Source organism: Patiria miniata, unplaced genomic scaffold, assembly GCF_015706575.1.
Source record: "Patiria miniata isolate m_02_andy unplaced genomic scaffold, ASM1570657v1 HiC_scaffold_3, whole genome shotgun sequence".
Classification (NCBI taxonomy): domain Eukaryota; kingdom Metazoa; phylum Echinodermata; class Asteroidea; order Valvatida; family Asterinidae; genus Patiria; species Patiria miniata.
This window is the reverse complement of record NW_024037069.1, coordinates 38,642,431-38,661,595: the sequence shown is the minus strand read 5'-3', so window position 1 is coordinate 38,661,595 and position 19,165 is coordinate 38,642,431. Positions and strand designations below refer to the sequence as shown.

Sequence of the window (19,165 nt, the reverse complement as noted above, 5' to 3'; positions counted from 1 at the left end):
GCCATCAGCCTGAAGACAAATGACGTCATTGAGTTGACATTTTGGCCCGGCACGTTGCAGGCAAGCACGGCATCGACCGTTAGATTAATTCTTGATGTTGTGACGCAGGCAGACACGCCGGGACCGGTGAAAGTGTAGTACATGTAGGTTGGTATCATAATAGAGGCGTACGTAATCGATCCAACCCCATCCCTTGTCGAGAGATATTCGCATTTACGTCAGTTGGTTGTGCTTGGATAACCCTCATTCCAGTTGGCGAATTGTGCAGGTTGTTGACTGCACATCCAGACGCCCACTTGAGCCGCATCCATGCAACCAATCCATGGAACAGTATAAACCTCTTTCACCGTGACTCCCCGCGGATGAAGGTTTTCCTCGTGAACTGGGCACAACCAGGAGCCAATTTTATTGAGCTTCTATTAAAGCAAAAACATTTGTATAGCACAAAAAAGTCTGGCTTATAAAAGCAGGTTACCAGCCAAAACTCCATGTTATTTTCATGCTAAACAAACAACAGCTGAATACCAATTACAAGGGTAATATCAAAAACAAAGACCCCTAAAAGAAAGACCAAAGACCCACCCGAAAACGAAGACCCTTTGTTTTCGAGTGGGTCTCCAGTCTTCGGTCTTTGTTTTTAGGGGTCTTTGTTTTCGATACTACCCAATCACAAGCAATATACATCACATGGCAATTTGGTTGGTAATCCTGTTTTTGCCAAGGCACAATTTTCATACTAAGCACATTTTTGTGTCTTGCAGTCCCATGACACTGGCCCCAGGCTACTTGTAACAAGGTTGCTGCCATTTCACTTTCAGCCAGCCAGGGTAAAGACAGCTTGCTGCAATTACCACGCCATGCTTGTGTTTAGCTCACTGGCTATTTGGCGCCTGTGACCATTTTTTTTTAAAAACCAAACTGCGGTGCATATCTTAAACACAGCGGACCCATAAAAACAAAAATGGAAATTACCTAATAGAATACAAATTGTCCAAAAATCGTTCCCCAGAGTAGTTAGGTAGAGAGAAACGCTCGTTTGTTGTCGTACCTGTTCGTCAAAACCGAACGAAAAGTGCCATAATTAACCGTTGGTGTTCAATGCCTATTGACCTTTCGATGAAACTGATCTTTTTTGTTGTCTACAATTACAAAAGGGTTCTACTGTCGTGGTATGGAAACGCTGGTGTCATTACCAGACTTTTTAAAGTACGCTCACCCTGAAACTACCGGCACCGCAATTAAGCCGGATTTTTTTGTAGAGGGAGGCAAAGCACAGCTAAATTTCCCCACGAAATCCCAGTACTTTTCCAGCATATTCCCGATTTACCATATTTCGAGTTTTTGACAACACTTTGGATTAGTTCAGTGCTTTATATCTGAGACCACTAATTACAGTACCTTTCAACATTATACGTCCAGATTAATGTTTAGTATGGGATGGATGGCGATATTTTGTAAGAAAGGGCCTGGTCATTCACATAATAATTATTATGCCACGTTGTATTAAAGCCGCGTCGCCGCACCACTTTTTGGGCAAGCTCCATACCAGAAACCGGAGACTTATTTTTTTGGCCTTATCGCTGAATAAGAGCCTACAGGTATAAAGGGTTTGCCCCGGTGTTTCTGGCAGTGGCAGCAGTGGTCTACATTTCAGCACGGACGACCCCCGGTACTCCCGATCCCCTGTAAAAATTCCTGGAGGCGCCCGAGTTGCTCTTAATTCGAAAGTTAACATTAATTAATTGATTACTTGTCATGGGCCAAATTTTTTGTGCATGCCTCATTGAAAAAGCACAAAAGTAATGTAATGCTAACAAATTATCAATTCAATTTGAAAATCTATTTTCAAGGTGCCACACCCAAAAAGCACCCATAGCAATTCTAGCATTCTCTGCAGAACGGGACCGTTGGGCCGACTCTGTAGTCTCTGTGTCTCACAATCGAATGTTTGCATATTTATATTATATTAATGTTAAGAAAACATCTGAATATTTATTTTGCATAATTATTTGAGCACATGCGCGACCGAGTTTTGATTGAATGCCACTATAATGAACACGCGCCCTCTCCACACCGGCCCACGTACCGACATGTACGTATACGTGTACGTTTGTTTATGGTGTAAATCGAGGATTTTCTTTTGTTCCTCCTCCCTTTTGCTTTGTTTGTACTGTAACTTTTTCGCAACAGCTCTCATTGGTTTTGTACACGTTTTCTTATCGAGGTCGTCCTCGATTTGGTTCCTGTCCTCGATTCACTGATGATGTACGCACGAGAGTGTGTCCTCGATGTACGTACGTACGTACGTCGTGTACTGTGCCATGCAAAAAAAAATAATGTGAACGCCGCCTCGTGGTGGCGCCGTGCAACTCGAGTCATGGCATATGTATGGTAAGGTAACTTCCTCCCGGCCCAGGCTTGAAACACCGGAGAGTTTTCGCTACAATTTTTGTTGCTAAACAGTGACAAAGATGCTCTCACTCACGCTCGATTCCAGAAAAACGTGTCGTTAATTTGTGTAAGTTCACGGAAGATTCAATTTGGAAAGAATGTTGCAATCTGACGCTACTTAAGTTAAGTCATACGTCATGTAATTGTAAGTTAAGCGGTTGTGTCGTCAAGCTATGCGGTCCTTTTTCTACGCATTTACAATGTACATCTGTAAGACTGTACATTCAATTTGTGTGTGAGACAACGCGCGCGCGTATGCAAGTGTAATACCTGTGCAGATGTCACGCCCCAACTATCGCATCGGTCCCAACTATAGTTGGGACTGTCCCAACTATAGTGCGGCAGTTGGGTCGGCCCAACTATAGTTAGGACTGGAGTGTGCCGGATGCTTCATGCTTGATAGATCTTGTTGGATTAAATGTTCCGCGGCGCTGGCACCGTACCGTGTATTCGTCGTGCATGCATGCCGCAAGGCTGGCCGGTCACGTGGTACTGCCTAGTTGGATGAGTTGTCCAGCTGCTGGGTTGATTGTCCAGCAACATTTTGCAAAATTCAAAGATTGCCATGGCCGGCCAACTAGTATAGATGGGCCCCACCCATAGCTAATGTCAAAGGTCCCAAGTAAAGTCGGACAGTATGTAACAGAGCTGTAGGGAATGTTTTATAGTCGTCGTACATCAATGTAAACTATAGTTGGGACCGCCAAATAAAAATATTGCGATGGCCCAACTACAGATGGTCCCCACCCATAGATAATTTCATTGGTCCCAAGTAAAGTCAGATGTGTATTAGAGTTGTAGGGAATGTTTTATAATCGTACAACAATGTACACTATAGTTGGGACCGCAAAATAAAAAGATTGGAGTGGCCCAACTATAGATTCGCCCCATCAATAACTAATTTCAGTGGTCCCCAGTAAAGTCAGACGTGTATCAGAGCTGAAGGGAACGTTTTACAGTTGTACATCAATGTAAACTATAGTTGGGACACCGCAAAATAAAAAGATCGGAGTGGCCCAACTATAGATGGGCCAGCCCAACAATGGAACTTACAGTTGGGACCGTCCCAACTATAGTTGGGACAGGCCCAACTATAGTTGGGCCAGCCCAACTGTGGAACTACAGTTGGGACAGGCCCAACTATAGTTGGGACAGGCCCAACTATAGTTGGGACCGATGCGATAGTTGGGGCGTGACACAGATAATGGAGGGTCGAGTACTCGAGGATACAAAGACAAAGGAGAGTCAAGACAAAGTTCCTAACAAAATTGGAAAAGTTTCTCGGTCCAAGAATACACGAGCCTCATCATAGTTCTAGGAGTAGATTAATGTACCGTCATTTTTGCAGTGACTGACCTTCAATTTATCCTGTTCATTGAGAATATGACTTATGAGATGATAAATGTAAGGCAGTGTATATTTTGCCGGAGACGGCAAACCTTTAGTAAACGTTAGTTTGCCGGATATGCACTGAACATGCGCAGTTATAGCTGGAGTTACCCAGCCCTGAGTTTTATCATTGGGTTGTCATCTACATGTAGGACAACCCAATGATAAAACTCAGGGCTGGGTAACTCCAGCTAGCGCAGTTACTGGTTTTTTGTACTTAAACATTTTCCGGTGACAAATTTTAGTCTGGCTTCATGCCAAAATTATTGTTGTAACCTCGTATTCACAAGATGGGATTCAGACCATTTTATAATTTCGGACTTTATTTCCCTTTTAAAAAAAATCCTCCAGAGCCACAAATCTGAAAAAGAAAATGTAATACTCTGCAAAAAAATGTTTGAGACATGTTAAAATAATAAAAGAAGAATATTCTTATTTATTTGGGGATGAGAAAAAAAACCTTAAAAATGTGCTGCGGTCGGAATCGAACCCGGGTCATCCCGCTTACTAGAGCCTTTGCTTAACCACTACACCAAACATGCTACACAACTTTTGTTGGGAATTTAATACATCTTATAATTCAGCCCTATCTTAAAGAGTACAGCGCCCTCTGTTGATATGGATTGCCGCCGGCAAACCTTTAGTAAACGTTAGTTTGCCGTCATTACCTCCGGCAAAATATCCACTATCTAAATGTAAATGAAGAAATAAGCAGCGTCAGGTTGCCACATTCTTTCTATCCGTTAGTAAATTAAAAATGATTTTAAAGATGTCGTAAAACATGTTCAATTTGGCCGCTCGCAGATATGTATTTCCCACCATGCGGCCGGTCTTAAAATTGGTTTGTCGACTAGAGCCCCATTGTTCTAGCGGTAGGCCTAGTAGTCCTATAAATGTGACTGAAATACTGGACTACCTCCGTATATCAGTCACAGAGCCACGTACGGCCTGTGAGCGGAGCGTCCCATTAATAGGGGAGCCGAAAATTAATTAAAAGATCGAAATTATTTTGTCAGCAGAAAATCAACCCAGCTATAGTATGACTGCTAAATAGCACAAAATCGTTAAATTCGGTACCTGCAGAGGTCTAGTTATCCAAAAAATCATGGTAATTCGTCAAAGAATGCAGACGGTTTTGAGCAAACATGACGTCGCTGATATGTTTCCCGGCCACCTTAATACTATCAAGAGACATATCAGCGACGCCATGCTTGCTCAAAACCGTCTGCATTCTTTGACGAATTACCATGATTTTTTGGATAACTAGACCTCTGAAGGTACCGAATTTAACGATTTTGTGCTACTTAGCAGTCATACTATAGCTGGGTTGATTTTCTGCGGACAAAATAATTTTGATCTTTAATTAATTTTCGGCTCCCCTGGCAATGGGACGCTCCTCTCACAGGCCGTACGTGGCTCTGTGACTGATATACGGAGGTAGTCCAGTATTTCAGTCACATTTATGGGACTATAGTGGTAGGCCCTTTAATAGTACAATAAACTTGCACAAGTTGGGTGCGCCATGTTCAAAGTATTTTCTAACAAAAGTATAATATTTTCTAACGGTAATCAGGTGAAATGGCTAGTGGTTCAGAAGAAGAGGTTGTCCACATCCCATCACCTGAATTGGGGATCAAGTTCAACTCCTACGAGGAGGTGGAACGATTCATCCGGATGCATGAGGAGGCCAACTTTGTCAAGTTCCTCAAGCTGGACTCCCGAACGGTGGAGGGATCACGCAAGCGACTGCCCAAGCGATACCTGAGCGATGAGCTCAAATATGCCACGGTGACCTTCGGCTGCATCCATCGGGGTCATTACAAGAGTCAGTCCAAGGGACTGCGACCAAGACAGAAGACCCAACGGATGGGATGCCAAGCCAAGTTCAGGTACATCGTCAGACCCCCTAAAGCTACGCAGTCCTTTTTCTACGCATTTACCTTAAATTTGTGTGTGACAACGCGCGTGCGTATGCAAGCGTTACCTGCGCAGATAATGGAGGGTTGAGGATGCATAAATCACTCGCTCTTTGCGCAAAATCTTCCAGTCTGAAAAAGTAATTCTGCTCTTTTTATGATGGAAACTTTGGTTAATGAAATGCTTAAATGTGCAGCTGGTACTCATCACAAGCTGCCGACTGCACCAGAATGCGTGCGTCACAAGTAAGATATGTAGACGTTGGGCATTGTTGCTGGCTCTATTATGAGGTTATGTTCAGAAGCCAAAAGTGGAGCGGATAGTGAACATGTGTCTCCATTCTCCAGCCTGAGGTTCCTAAAATAAGGAAATTTGAGCCTAATGCCAAAGTTGGAGACAAAGCTGAGGGGCGGCAAGCGGTTTTTTTTTTGCACATCATGCACCCTTACAAGTAACATGAGTATTTATCACGCTGTGTTGATGGAAGACACTTTAAGGTTCGCGTAGTGTTTTCACTTGAATTAAACATATCCCAACCAACAAAAATATTTGATGAAAATGGACATGGGTTCGAACCACATATCTTGCAATCCATGTTTAATTCAAGTTATTCAACTATCCACTAGGCCACTGTGGCAGCTCGACGAAAGCCGCTCTTTGAAATGCTTTAATGTACATGCATGACTGAGTGATAGCAATGGTGTGACGTCATTGTTTTTTTCTTATGAATAAACATCCAACTAGCTGAATAATCATGATCCATTGACGATGTGTGCTGCAGATAAAAACACCGCAGGCAGGCGGCAACACCCCTCTATCCCCCTTCCCTTCCCCCCCCCCCCCCAAAAAAAATAGGATGACAGGAGTGCAACCACATTTCACTATATCCCACTTGACATGAGACTCTTCTGCTTCCCATTTTCAGGTTTTCAGCCACCCCTGACGGCAAGCAACTCTTCCTGGGGGCTTCGGTGACAAAGCACAACCACCCCCTCAAAGAGGCAAGCTTCAGGTCCCTCCCCCAAAAGAGAAAACTGAATGACCAGGAGCGAGAGGAGGCCTGTGAAATACTCCAGGTAGATAAGGCCAACAAAAAAAAGTCTCCGGTTTCTGGTATGCGCGCGCGTCACCGTAGCCATGCACGTCGGCAAAATGAAAAAAAAAAAATTTCAATGAAAGATGATGTCTCAAAACCACCAAACTCACTGGTTTGACTGGAATCCTGCTGCTGCACAATTTTAACGTGTTTTTAGATGGGGTTATGGTCGAGAATAAGCTTTATGTGGCCTCTCTGGACTCCAGTATATTTGCACTAAGTTTAGTCGGGCACCATTTGCAGTCATCAGCCGACATTTGAAGCAAAAAGATCAGGTAAAAAAAAAAAAAAGCCGCGTCGCCGCACCACTTTTTGGGCAAGCTCCATACCAGAAACCGGAGACTTTTTTTTTTGGCTTAAGTCCAACCAAAAATTAAGCATTGTTTCTGGGAAAACCACAAAGGCCCAGCTTAAATGGCCAACAAAACTATGTTGTACGTTTCTCATGAAGCCAAGATTGATATTCTACGTGGTACTATTTAATGGTTTCAAGGGTATGGACTCCATGCACAAGTAACCCCTATGGGATTAATCAGTTCGCCGTGAATACACGCAAATGTTTTGCGGTATTTGCAACGGATGACACATAAACACGCAGGGAGTGAGGTTGGAAATATCTGTCAGCAACCTGGCTCGAAGTGAGTGAGGCCGGAAATATGAGTGTGCTGCCCGAGGGTGATGGCTTCAATGCCCCTGGCATGAGGTCGAGTGAAAATAAACCCGGCGTGAACTGGTTAAAAAAATGAAAGTCGGGGAGAAAGATTTCAAGACATTACTGGGTTGTGCACATTCAGAATAGAAATAAGCTGCATATACTTTGTGGCATACAAACGTGAGCCAGTATGCACACATGATGTGCCCCTCACAATGGAGGTGCTGAATATTGCCAAAGAGCGCCATCTCGTGTTGGTGCATGGAGTCCATTAAAGTGGAAAACATTTTGGTTTTACAAAATATGACGCAAACAAGTGGACTCTTGTTATTTGGGAATAGGTAAAAATTGAAACAAGTGCGAGTGCACACTAAGCTCTGACCATGTTGCAAGAAGTCTTGCTTGAAAGTCTTCATTAAATCGATCAAAATGTTCCCTGCCAGAGCTTAAAAATGCGACGTGGGAAATGCGATGTGGAAGGCACATATAGAACACCATACTTTTGGTCAATTTTCGGGGGCAGACAGACAGACAGACAGACCATCCGACCGACCACCAAGCGACAAGTACATGTAGAAGCTCCTGCCAGAGCTTAAAAACAAAGAAAATTCAAAAACATGACAGCATATTGCTTACATGTGATTATCAGGCACTCAGCTTGGACAGTAAAACTCAAGCTCAGATTATTAGAAAAATACAAGTATGCTGAAAACATCAGATTCTTGTGGTACAGATAATTGGTAGCTAGCAAAATCAAAAACACTTGCACTGGCTAGATCCTGACTTTTGAGATGGTTAGATTTTTATTCTGCCTGTGGATATCTTTTTGTAAAAAAAAATTGGATTAATACACTTCATTAAAAGGCAAGTAGAAGACTTATCACTTTGCACTGGTTCCTTATTTTTCATTGCAGAAAAAAGGGAAGAGATCGGCCCAGAAACACCTACAGGAGGCAACTGGCAAAGTACTTACTATGAAAGACATACACAACCTAGCCGCTTCATCTCGGCAAAACTTGCTCTGCTACACCAACATTAAGGATATCCTGGATTATTTGTCAAAGCTTGAGGAACAGACCAGCGTAATTGAAGTAGTGACGAATACGGACGGAAGGGTGGTTGGAATCTACTACCAGGACCGGGAAATGATGAGAGTGTATGCATCTTTTCCCCATTACCTTGTAGTTGATGCTACGTGCAGGGAGAACAGCTTACGAATGCCGCTGTACATCATGCTGGTTGAGGACAGCAACGGCGAGTACGAGATCGTAGCTTACTTCACAGTGATCGCATCCAATGCAGAAAGCATCCGAGCCATGATGATGAGATTTAAGGAGCACAACCCCAATTGGCCTTGCCTCCAGGTCATCATGGCTGACAAGGACTCCTCTACCAAGGTCTTGGTGGAGCAGTTCCCTGGTGCCTCTGTGCAGATGTGCCTGTACCAGGTGCTGAGGAAGTTCAAGCAGGACACATCTAAGAAGCAGCTTGGCCTGCAGAAGGAGGAGGAAGCATTCTGCGAAAAGCTAATGCGCAAGCTGGCAGCCTCCAAATCAGAAGCAGCGTACATGGAGAACTACAAGCAGCTCCTGAACACAGAACTTCAGACAATGATCAAGTACTACAACACCACCTGGCACAACAACCGACAAGAGTGGGTGGAGGGCCTCAAGTCCAGAAGTGTGGTCCTCAAGGAGGAGGATCCCGACAAACTTACAGCAGTCAGTGAAAAGCTAAAGGCAGTGTTGAAGAACTCGCCGACCTCGAAACAGGTCATGACTAACTTGAAGAGGGAAGTGGAGAGTCTGCGTGAGGAGCGAGACAAAACTGCGGCTGCTATAATAGCAGAGAATGCTCCTAAGACCAATCCAGACAACACCACAGTCAGTAAGTTTCAGCAGTACCTGACCCCCTTCGCACTGAAGTATGTCCTGCGACAACTGAAGCTCAGCTGGAAGGTGATAGCCAAGGCCAATGTTGACAGCAAGTCCATGGTCATCAAGTCCAGCAAAGACAAGATGATAGTCTCCGTGGACAGCTGCGTCTGTCACCAATGGCAATCACTCTGCCTACCCTGCCGTCATATCTTCGCTGTCCGTCGCACCAAGGGCCTTCCCCTGTTTGACAAGGAAGTCATTGGATCCAGATGGTCTCTTGAGTACTACAAGTCGTGTAGTCGGCTTTCAACTCAGAACACTGACACTGCTCGAAGCATTGATGCCCTGCAGAGACAACGGCTCCGTCTTCTGTCCCGCCACGAGAAATACATCCAGGTTTCTGAAATCACCCAGCAGTTGGCAACTGTTGTGTCGGAGGCTCCAGCAGAACAATTTGCAAGCCAACTGGAAGCCGTAAAAAAAATGCTGACTTGCTTTCAGAACGGCTCTTCTGTCAACATCATAGAAGAGGTTGGACAGCACACAATAGCCACTGAAGTAATTACTGAGAGTTTCCCTTTTCAAGAGAATAACAGGATCGAAAGTTTGTAAGAGACACATGGAAAAGGCGATCTAGTTGCTGTGACCTCACAGACAACAGCTTTTTGAGAAGGTTGACAAATCAGTTGAATCTACTATATGTAGAAACGTTTGTTAGCAACACCTGCTTCATAAACCTATGCAAGATGGGTTGAATATTTATTTTACCAGGAGTCAGGCAATCTCAGGTTCTGGGGTGTGAAAGGGTTGCAGAATCACTCGTTGTTTGTTTGTTCCATGCACCTGCTTCAATTAAAGTACGCAGTATTGGTTGAGAGTTGTCACCACAATACATGTACATGTAATGTGGAAATTCAGGTCCATGCACATTTTCAGCAGTGTTTTTTCCTACTATCAATGGAAAAAAAATCTCACAGTTTTGACATTGTGCAGTTTTTGATTATGGTTGTGATTTTCCCGGGAATTACTTGAAACATATTTACTTGTTCTGTTATCTAAGATAGTGTGGCGAAATTCTGATTCTTCCTGATTGTGACAGTCTAAAAAAAACCCAGACAAGCATCAGTCCAGATGGTCACTGGACGATTATTCGTTTGGAGACTGTCTTTCGCTACTTAAGGGAAGGGAGTTAATTCCCCTTTGAGTCGCTTTTGTGCTCTTTTTAAAAAAATAGCACACAATTCAAGCTTTGGGGTGCAAAATGCATCAAAATTACGGATCATGGAGTTGCATTTCACTTCAACAGGATATTATTTTAGGAACTAAAACATTCCTGAAAAATCGCTGTCTGACTGGTTTGCAGCATTGGTAATGTTGCAAGCATTGTGATTATGGGTGTGATGGCATTATTATGGTTTATGGCTTCTGACTAGCACCCTTGAACAAAGACATTGACAAAATGGGGAACCGCCAACATAGGGCTGGATAGCTCAGTTGGTAAAAGCACAAGAACGGCAATCTGGAAAATAAAGGTTCACATCCCGCTCCAGTCAATTTCCTTGTTCAACTTTGGAAAAATGCAGTGATGAAAGACAGGATAGGAACACTTTTTATCCGTCAAATTGAGGAATTCGTGTTTAGGAGGACCATTTCAGATGCCATAGAATATCCCCGCTTTCCAAATTGTTGCTCCAAAGTACACGCAACAACATCCTCACTGGTACTGTTGTTCTTGAGCTAGCTGGATTTGTGAAGTACATTGTATGGATGTAATAAATAATAAAGCTGAAATTTACAGTTGAAAAAAAAAACACTGTACAATGTAGTTACATCAGTGTTTCTTGAAGTTGTACTCTATGGTGTTGTAAGTATTGACTACATGTGGATCTGCCCTGCACACCTAGAATTTGCCATTGTTTTGCTGCTCTCCTTAATCTTGATAAATTCAATCATTGACGACCCTCTGTTGACGAGTGATTTCAAACTGCAAGAAGCATGTTCGTGACCCAATAAGCTCTATTGCAATCATGGGCGTCGCCAGGATTTTTTCTAGAGGGGAGCAAAGCACATTTTCCCCAAAAATCCTTATATTTTCCAGCATTATTCCGATTGATTATTTTTTCGAGTGTGGGCAGGGACATTTGCCCCTCCCCAACCCATTAACAACAATATGATTTCGCGCCTCTTTTTTTTTTTTTTCCTTTTTCTTTCTCCTTAAGTGCCCCCTCCCCCCCCCCCCCCCCCCCTCGCGACGCCCATGATTGCAATAACCTTTCTCGTGAATTTACATACCTTGGGCTAAAGATTTTCACTGCTCTGTGTCAGCGTGCAGCCACTCGTCAAAATTGAAATTCCCAAGATTCATCCAGTAAAAATCCCAAGAATTCCCATGGCAATGGAAAACACTGTACAAAGTACATGTACCGGAGCACGTTGTAGCCTAAAATCATATAGAATTATGATATTTGTAGTACCACCAAAATCCCAAGATATTGGGATAAATCCCAAGGAGTGGCCATGCTAGACTGTGTAATAGTGGGATTGTATGGAAAATTCTGACCAAAGTATCCAGATTCTAAAACGACTTTTTTCTTTTAGGATAAAGTTAAAATTAATGGAAAAACCACACAACTTCCATCCCCCAAAGAAATGAAATTTTAAAACTCAGCCCATTGTATAACCTTCATGTATTTAAAATGCTTGCAAGTAATTGGATGTTGATCGATGACAACGACCTAAACCAAGCACATGTTGCTGGTAATTTCCTATGCAGCTTCTAATAAAAAAAAATCAAAAGAGATTAGACAAATAAAGAAAATTTGCATTGTGTTTTGTGGGGATTTATGTTTTGGGAATTATAAAGCGGCGAGGACCAACAATCCTGCATTAATTTTGTCTGGGAATTTATTAAAATCATGATTTAAGGCTCCCACATTGGGAATTCTGGTCAACATGTTTTTCAATGTAATAATTATGACGGTTAATTTCATTATTTTGAACAAAGACTTCTATCCCCCCCCCCCCCCCAATAGTCAGTCAGGGATGTAGCCGCATCGACAACCGAACCGGGGTTTCCCAACGTGCGCCAAGATTATTGTTATGTTCGCTCGTACCCCCCCCCCCCCCCCCCCGCCCCCTCCACGCCCTGCAACCTGCTGCTGCTGTTTGCAGGGCGGGGGTACGGTACGGGTACGAGCGAAATTGTTATGTTGTCGATCGATGAAACTATTGGTGGCGCTATCACATGTAGTTGCGGCGGCGTCCTTTTCCCCGGGCTCTTGATCGTCATGTAAGTGTAAAATCCATCGCAATCCTTACCATCCTTTTGAAAAAAATAAGAAAACAACCTGTAATGTGAAAGTATGATCTTATATAAAATAGCTAAGATTCCCATTTGCGTCCATAATACACAATTATTTGAAATGACCTTTGTTAAAGAACTGTGTTTAGGCATGGAGTCGCTATTGAAAGCTGTTGCAACCATTGCGTGAAAAATGTAAAGTTTGATTTTATTGTCAGTGTGTTATAGGATGACCGGAAAGATTCCCATATCTGGCCATCACTTGTCACCTGTGCACAAACCCTATGAGACTGATCTGAAAATGTTTAATAGTTTCTCAGTAAACATGGTAAATACTTCAATTAGGCCTAGCCTATCATCAATATTTTCCCTGGCCCGAGTGCTACATTTTAAAAACTTTTTATAAAGCTAAACATAGGTAGGCCTAGCTTGAGTAACTCCAGCTGACATGCTCATATTCATTCACAAGTAGCACTGGAGACATAACCTATTCGTTAGCGTGTGGTAGCAAGACTAGAGTAGAGACCCTAAAAAAAGGGCCTCTACCATCCATGTCTACAAAAATGGTCCATTTTCAAATTTCACCTAATCCCACCCCAGATTCCATGGACATACCTCACACCATTCAGCAGTCATTCACGAAGCTAATGATCGACTTGAAACAACCCCCCAAAAAATGTGAAAATCGTTGACGATTTCGGTGGCTTGTCCATAAAAACTGTCCAGTACCAACGGCTGTCGTCCATCTTGTTTACTTAATTATGCAAATGAATGCATCACGTGATGATTATCAGAAAAAAATTGCGTGATGTATGTGGGTACCACACCGCTTTCAAGCGCCGCTACTAGGTTCAATTTTCGTCTGGTGCGTTGTCGTGAAAAGCAGTCGTGGAAAGCAAGACAACACACCAGACGAAAATTGAAAATTGAAGACACCATAGACTTTGTACACCATAGACTTTGTACACAACCGCTGAAGTGACGTCAGGTTGCAACGTTCTTTCCCAAAATGCCAATGCCACTTTTTATGTGTATGTATATGAAGTAGAGAAAAGTATAATGTTCAAGTCACGTAGTGAAGGCCCCCGGTCTTGGTCCTTCTTAATCATAGTGAGATTTATTATTTTGTTTTGGTCAGGCCACGTAGTAAAACAAAAAGCCGCAGTCGCAGCCGAGGTCGCAGCGACCGACGCGATAAGGGGCGGAGCAGGAAGAACCGAGGGGGGTCCGTCTCTTCTAGCTCTGGTAGCAGCTCTGGAAGGTTTGTATTTAGTGGTCAAGGTTAATACCTTACCCTAATTCCCCAACAAGTTTTCATCGATAAGTAAGAGAGATGCATTTTGTTACCTGATACACCCTACAAACTATAAAACAAGATATTTCATTTTAGACATACTTTAGACATCACAAAGTTGAAAAAGACTGGAAATATAACAAACCTACCTCTCCCTCCCCCTCCCCCATTATCTCCATTTCAAGCTCTTGCTAGAAACAACTGGGTTTGATGGAATATGTCACAAACAACCTCAGTGATAGTTGCTCATTGCAAATAAATATTCAGGGTCGAGACAAATTTTCCAACTCACTACATTCTTCCCTTCTGGGTTCCCAGCAAAAATGACTCGAAGGGGTGAAATTTATTATTCCTACGTGGTTTTGAAGGATTCTTTGATCAGTCAGAGTTGCAATCGTGTTCCAATTATTTTGAAGCTCCAGCTCTCGAAGCCGTTCCAGTTCCAGCGGGTCATCCTCCAGCGGTTCAGGCAGTTCCCGTTCCAGCAGCAGTTCCTCCAGGTCAAGCAGCAGCAGCAGTAGCGGGAGCAGCAGCAGCTCAGGAAGCCGCCGCAGCGGCACCCGACGGAGCACAGACAGGAAAGGACGGGAAGACAGAAAGGGGAGAGAGAGAAAGAGCAGAACAAAGTGAGTGTGGTCCAACCTGGCCGTGTTGAACATTGAAGCCATTACTGAACACTTGACTTCTGCTGATTCTTTGTAAAATAAACTAAAGCCACTTCTCTGATATTTATTTTGTGGATCCACTGATGTACATGTTAGAGATAGCCTCCTATATTTGTAAATTGATGCCAATGTTATTGAGGGGGAGAAGCAAGGATAAACAGTCGAGTCTCGTTATAACAAACTCATTCGGACAAACTTGTTTGTTATATCAGAATTTTGTATGAAGAGGAACATCAGTCCCATTCATTGTGCACATAAATGCACAGTCGGGACCAAGGCTTTATGTTTGTTATAACCAGAATTTTGTATTAACAGAGTTTGTACTAACGAGACTCGACTGTAATTTTGTTCTTTATCACAGGGATAGATTGTCATGAATTTTGTACTGTTGGTTCACAGTTTATAATTGCTTTTGCCCCAGTATCTTGATTTATGAACCCTAACTCCCAGACAAATCTTCGTTAGGAGCTTCCAGTTTTTACTTCATTTTACATCAAGTTTCATATTAAGTTAAAGTTCCTGGGGTGTACATTCCAGAATCCTTGGGGAAAAAAATGAAACTAATAGTTGGATTCTGGAGGATTTGAAATTAATCCTATTTCCTTATCTTTTGTTGCCAGAAATCTTCCTGAATCCTCAGAAATCCTTAATGACACATCATGTTGTTTGTATTTATACTTTCAAGGGGCATCAAACCCCATGGCACAACAATGTCGGGATGTCGGGATTTTGTCAAATTTTTCATTCCCCAGGGTTGGGATTTTGGTTTTTGGTTGTAAGAGATTTTCGTTTCAATTTTGCCCGAGGGGTGGGTATTTTGTCACTTCAAAAGTGACACTCCCCACGTCTTGGGTGGGGGCAGGGGGGAGGGGGGAGCAAAGTGGTGGGGGAAACAATCGATGGGCGCATTACTCTTGTATGACAGGGCTTGCAAGCTCAATTAAAAATTTGGGCCTTTGAATATCTGACAAAGTTATAATTGATATTTTTTCCCCCCCATTTACAACCAGATCCAAGTCCCCCCGGCGTCGCAAGCGCAGTCCTTCCCCCAAACCCTGCAAGCTCCACATCGGCCGGCTGACCCGTAACGTCAACAAGGATCATCTGATGGAGATCTTCTCCAACTACGGGGTGGTCCGCAGTGTGGACTTGCCCTGTGACCGCGCCCACACTCACCTGAATCGCAGCTTTGCCTATGTGGACTTTGAGAAACATGACGATGCAGAAAAGGCTCTCAAGCACATGGATGGAGGTACGTATCATTTAAAAAATATTTTTCCCATTGACAAAATTATTCCAAACTGTGGCAGAGTTATGGATAGATCAATCCAAAGTCAGTCATAGGTCAAATTGCAAGCCAGGTCACAAGTATTAAAGATAGGATGAACAATGCCATTGCCACAGGGCATTTCGATAATTTGTCATCTGAGTTGGACTTAACTTTACAATGTGCCTTGTGATTGACATGTGATGGACATGTGCTGAACTTGTGATTGGCATGTGATTGACTTGTGATTGACATATGATTGACTTGTGTTTGACATGTGCTCGACTTGTGATCAACATGTGATTGACTTGTGATTGACATATGATTGACTTGTGTTTGACATGCGCTCGACTTGTGATCGACATGTGCTCGACTTGTGATCGACATGTGCTTGACTTGTGATGGACATGTGCTTGACTCGTGATTGACATGTGCTTGACTTGTGATTGACATGTGATTGACATGTGATTGACATGTGATTGACATGTGATTGACTTGTGATTGACATGTGCTTGATTTGTGATTGCATTTTCCAATTTGATAAATTTCAGCTTAAGCATGTTGGCTTTGCAACAAAATGAACAATGCCAGATATGATACAGTTTAGATAAAATTAAGGTATCATCTCAAGCATAAGAAAGAATAACAAAAAAAAGCAATTGCTTATCACAATTGCAAAATGTCCCAAATGGATCCTTCCTGCCGTGTCAATTTAACAGGTGCACATTGACCAATTAGATCACAGCTTTTTGTCGGGCGACCATGGTTGCTCAGTCAATCTTGGTCAAAAGCACTGTGCAAAAGTACAAAAACCCAAAGGTGGTCGGTATAATGGTGAAATGCAAAATTCTACATTGTACACTAACCCTAACTCCCTAGTATGATTTAGTAGGAACCGTACCCATCCTGTCAAATTCCAACACCCACATAACTTAGATTCTGGAGGTACGCCAAACCCAATGTAAAAGACCAGTGTAGGGGTACTGTACCCATCCTAACAGATTTCAACAAAACCTGCTGTTAGGCTTTGATGGGTTGAGTTCGGTTAGGGTTAGTAATTATCAGATTAAGAGAATTGAGAATTTACCTTGTGTGGTATTTTTTTCTCTCTTGTTCATTTGGATCGTTGTCTTTTTCCAGGTCAAATTGATGGGCAGGAGATCACTGCCGCCTACGTCTTAGCTCCAAGGCCCCGCCCAATGAGACGCTCACCACCAAACCGGGGTATGCCACCATGGAGGAGGTCCCCGCCAAGATTCAGAGACGATAGAAGAAGAAGGTGTGTGTTTTTGTTCTTTTGGCTCAGATACATCTTCCAAGGTGATTTTGTGATATACAAAACATTGCACTGCCGCAGAGCTGTCAGACATGTAAAGTTGGCTAATTGATCATTATTGTGCAAAAATGCCACAAAGGTTCTGCAAAAGGCACAACTTGAACAAAAAGTTGCAAATTCGAAATCAAGGGGCCAGTGATACGGGCTACATAAAGGACTGAGAACATTTGAGGCCAGTTTTTGGCACGTGAGTTAGGGCTCGCAGTGAAAAACTGATGTTGCTAATGTCATTCATGATATCATTCACTTGTCTTTTGCATGCTGCATATATTTCAGTTCCCCATCCATGGGTGTTTCGCAGTGCCCACATGTTGTTAAATTGCACCCCCAAAAGGAGTCAAGCTCCTTGTTTTAGGGGAAGGGTAGTTAAGACAATTGATATGTACTCTAACCCTAACTCCCTAGGGTGATTTTAATACTAGGAACCTTCCTCATCCTTGTAAATGAGGCAAACTGTGCACATAAACTGTTGGACTCTTAATTTGTGGTATGTCTAATTGCACGTATAGCACAGTCAGTTTACTAGTGCAGTACTCATCGTAGCAGATTCCAACAAACCCTGGTGTTGGAGTATGGCTGGTTGGGGATCGTTAGGGTTAATAGCCGTTACAAAATGGGACAGGTAAAACCCTTTGTCTTAGTAAAACAAACGGTAGATTTTGAGAATGAAGTTAGAGGGTCCCATCTTGCTTTTGTTCATCTTAAAATTATTTTTCCTCTCACTCAGACCCCCACCTCCAAGGAAGCGATCGCCAAGACCCCGTTCCAGATCACGGTCTCGTTCCCGCTCGCCGATACGCCGCCGCCGTCGCAGCCGATCAAGCTCCAGTTCCTCTCGCTGAGATTCCTTTTCTGCTCGCAAAGATTTCAAACTGCTGTTCCTGGTTACAGGAGCCCTCTTATTCCTGACAGAATGCCAACATGCTGTTCTGCCTTTGTTTGAATTTGTTAAGGAAATTTAAATGTTGGCATAGATGTATTAAAAAAAAACCTTGTATATTGCATCAGGTTTAGTTTAGGGCTGTGCATCAGAACCGGGTACGCATCAGAACCGGGTACCCGAGTACCCGACCGCTGATGTCAGGAACCAGTTCCAGATTATGGGATCGGGTACCCGTAACCAACTTTACAAATCACTTAGTAACTTCTCCAGCAATGGAAAGGAAAGGTTGTGAATGTCATTTGTGGCGAATTTCCAGTTTACACCGTAAAGCTGTACACACTTGTATCTTGCTGTATTGACTCACCTATGTGGTAATATTATCGTGCGGACCTTTATGAACAATCTCAACAGCCATTTCTGAGATTTGAATTTTGGGGTTTGGTTTCTTTAACAGGTACCCATGTTTTTTTTCTTCAATCGGGTACCCAATCCTTTACTACCCGTAACTGCACACCCCTAGGTTAGTTGGATAAGAAGGCTTCAGTAGAAAGATTTTGTGCAAATCATGTTAACATTTGAAGCATTTTAATCCGTATTACATGTATAAAGTTTAAAATAACAAAAATCACTCCTGCAATTTTTTTTTTCCTTAGCAGTTTTAGCAGTCACCCCGATTGCATTTGTTCCCTGCTCCCTCCCGAATCAAGCAGATTCTGACCAATGTAAGACTGGATCCTGCTTGATCCAGCAGAATCCAACAGCACAGGCAAATCCCTTTGATTTTATAGTAGGGTGAAGGTTAAAATAAGCAGTTCAAACCACAGGTACATGGTTGACCAGTGTTGTATTTGAGTCCATCACAAGTCCTTTCACAAGTCCTTTCATAATTCCAGTCCCAAGTAACTGGATGAACAATGACAAAGGACTGCTGTTGTAACAGTTCGTTTGAATAGCTAGTGACTTGACGTGAAGCCCGGTTCATACTCCATGCAAAGCGAATTTGACGTCATGAAACGTTCGCTGCGAAATTCGCCCGA

At 42.9% G+C, this 19,165-nt stretch overlaps 2 protein-coding genes across 3 annotated transcripts; both read left to right on the top strand.

Moving 5' to 3' along the window:
* Positions 1 to 2,361: 2,361 nt before the first annotated feature.
* LOC119738612 lies at positions 2,362 to 11,198 on the top strand. Its single transcript, XM_038213520.1, has 4 exons — positions 2,362 to 2,518; positions 5,414 to 5,729; positions 6,683 to 6,833; positions 8,420 to 11,198. Exons 2-4 carry the CDS (start codon positions 5,419 to 5,421, stop codon positions 9,992 to 9,994), a joined length of 2,037 nt encoding a protein of 678 aa, XP_038069448.1. The 5' UTR covers positions 2,362 to 2,518; positions 5,414 to 5,418; the 3' UTR covers positions 9,995 to 11,198.
* A 1,335-nt stretch (positions 11,199 to 12,533) lies between these two features.
* Positions 12,534 to 18,229, top strand: LOC119738611 (RNA-binding protein with serine-rich domain 1-like). 2 transcript variants are annotated; one of them, XM_038213518.1, is made up of 6 exons: positions 12,534 to 12,671; positions 13,822 to 13,944; positions 14,394 to 14,603; positions 15,653 to 15,894; positions 17,050 to 17,188; positions 17,973 to 18,229. In XM_038213518.1, exons 1-6 carry the CDS (start codon positions 12,589 to 12,591, stop codon positions 18,085 to 18,087), a joined length of 912 nt encoding a protein of 303 aa, XP_038069446.1. In that variant the 5' UTR covers positions 12,534 to 12,588; the 3' UTR covers positions 18,088 to 18,229. The 2 variants fall into 2 exon arrangements, with proteins under 2 accessions (XP_038069446.1, XP_038069447.1); XM_038213519.1 differs by lacking the exon at positions 12,534 to 12,671 and adding an exon at positions 12,857 to 12,878.
* The last annotated feature ends 936 nt before the right edge of the window (positions 18,230 to 19,165 follow it).

Excerpts from the sequence above, each read along its gene's own strand:
- LOC119738611 (XM_038213518.1), top strand. The coding sequence starts at position 12,589 with ATGTTGTCGATCGATGAAACTATTGGTGGCGCTATCACATGTAGTTGC. Across the intron at positions 15,895-17,049 it reads TCTCAAGCACATGGATGGAG|GTCAAATTGATGGGCAGGAG; the intron begins GTACGTATCATT and ends GTCTTTTTCCAG. Across the intron at positions 17,189-17,972 it reads AGAGACGATAGAAGAAGAAG|ACCCCCACCTCCAAGGAAGC; the intron begins GTGTGTGTTTTT and ends CCTCTCACTCAG.
- LOC119738612 (XM_038213520.1), top strand. The coding sequence starts at position 5,419 with ATGGCTAGTGGTTCAGAAGAAGAGGTTGTCCACATCCCATCACCTGAA. Across the intron at positions 5,730-6,682 it reads GGATGCCAAGCCAAGTTCAG|GTTTTCAGCCACCCCTGACG; the intron begins GTACATCGTCAG and ends TCCCATTTTCAG. Across the intron at positions 6,834-8,419 it reads AGGCCTGTGAAATACTCCAG|AAAAAAGGGAAGAGATCGGC; the intron begins GTAGATAAGGCC and ends TTTTCATTGCAG.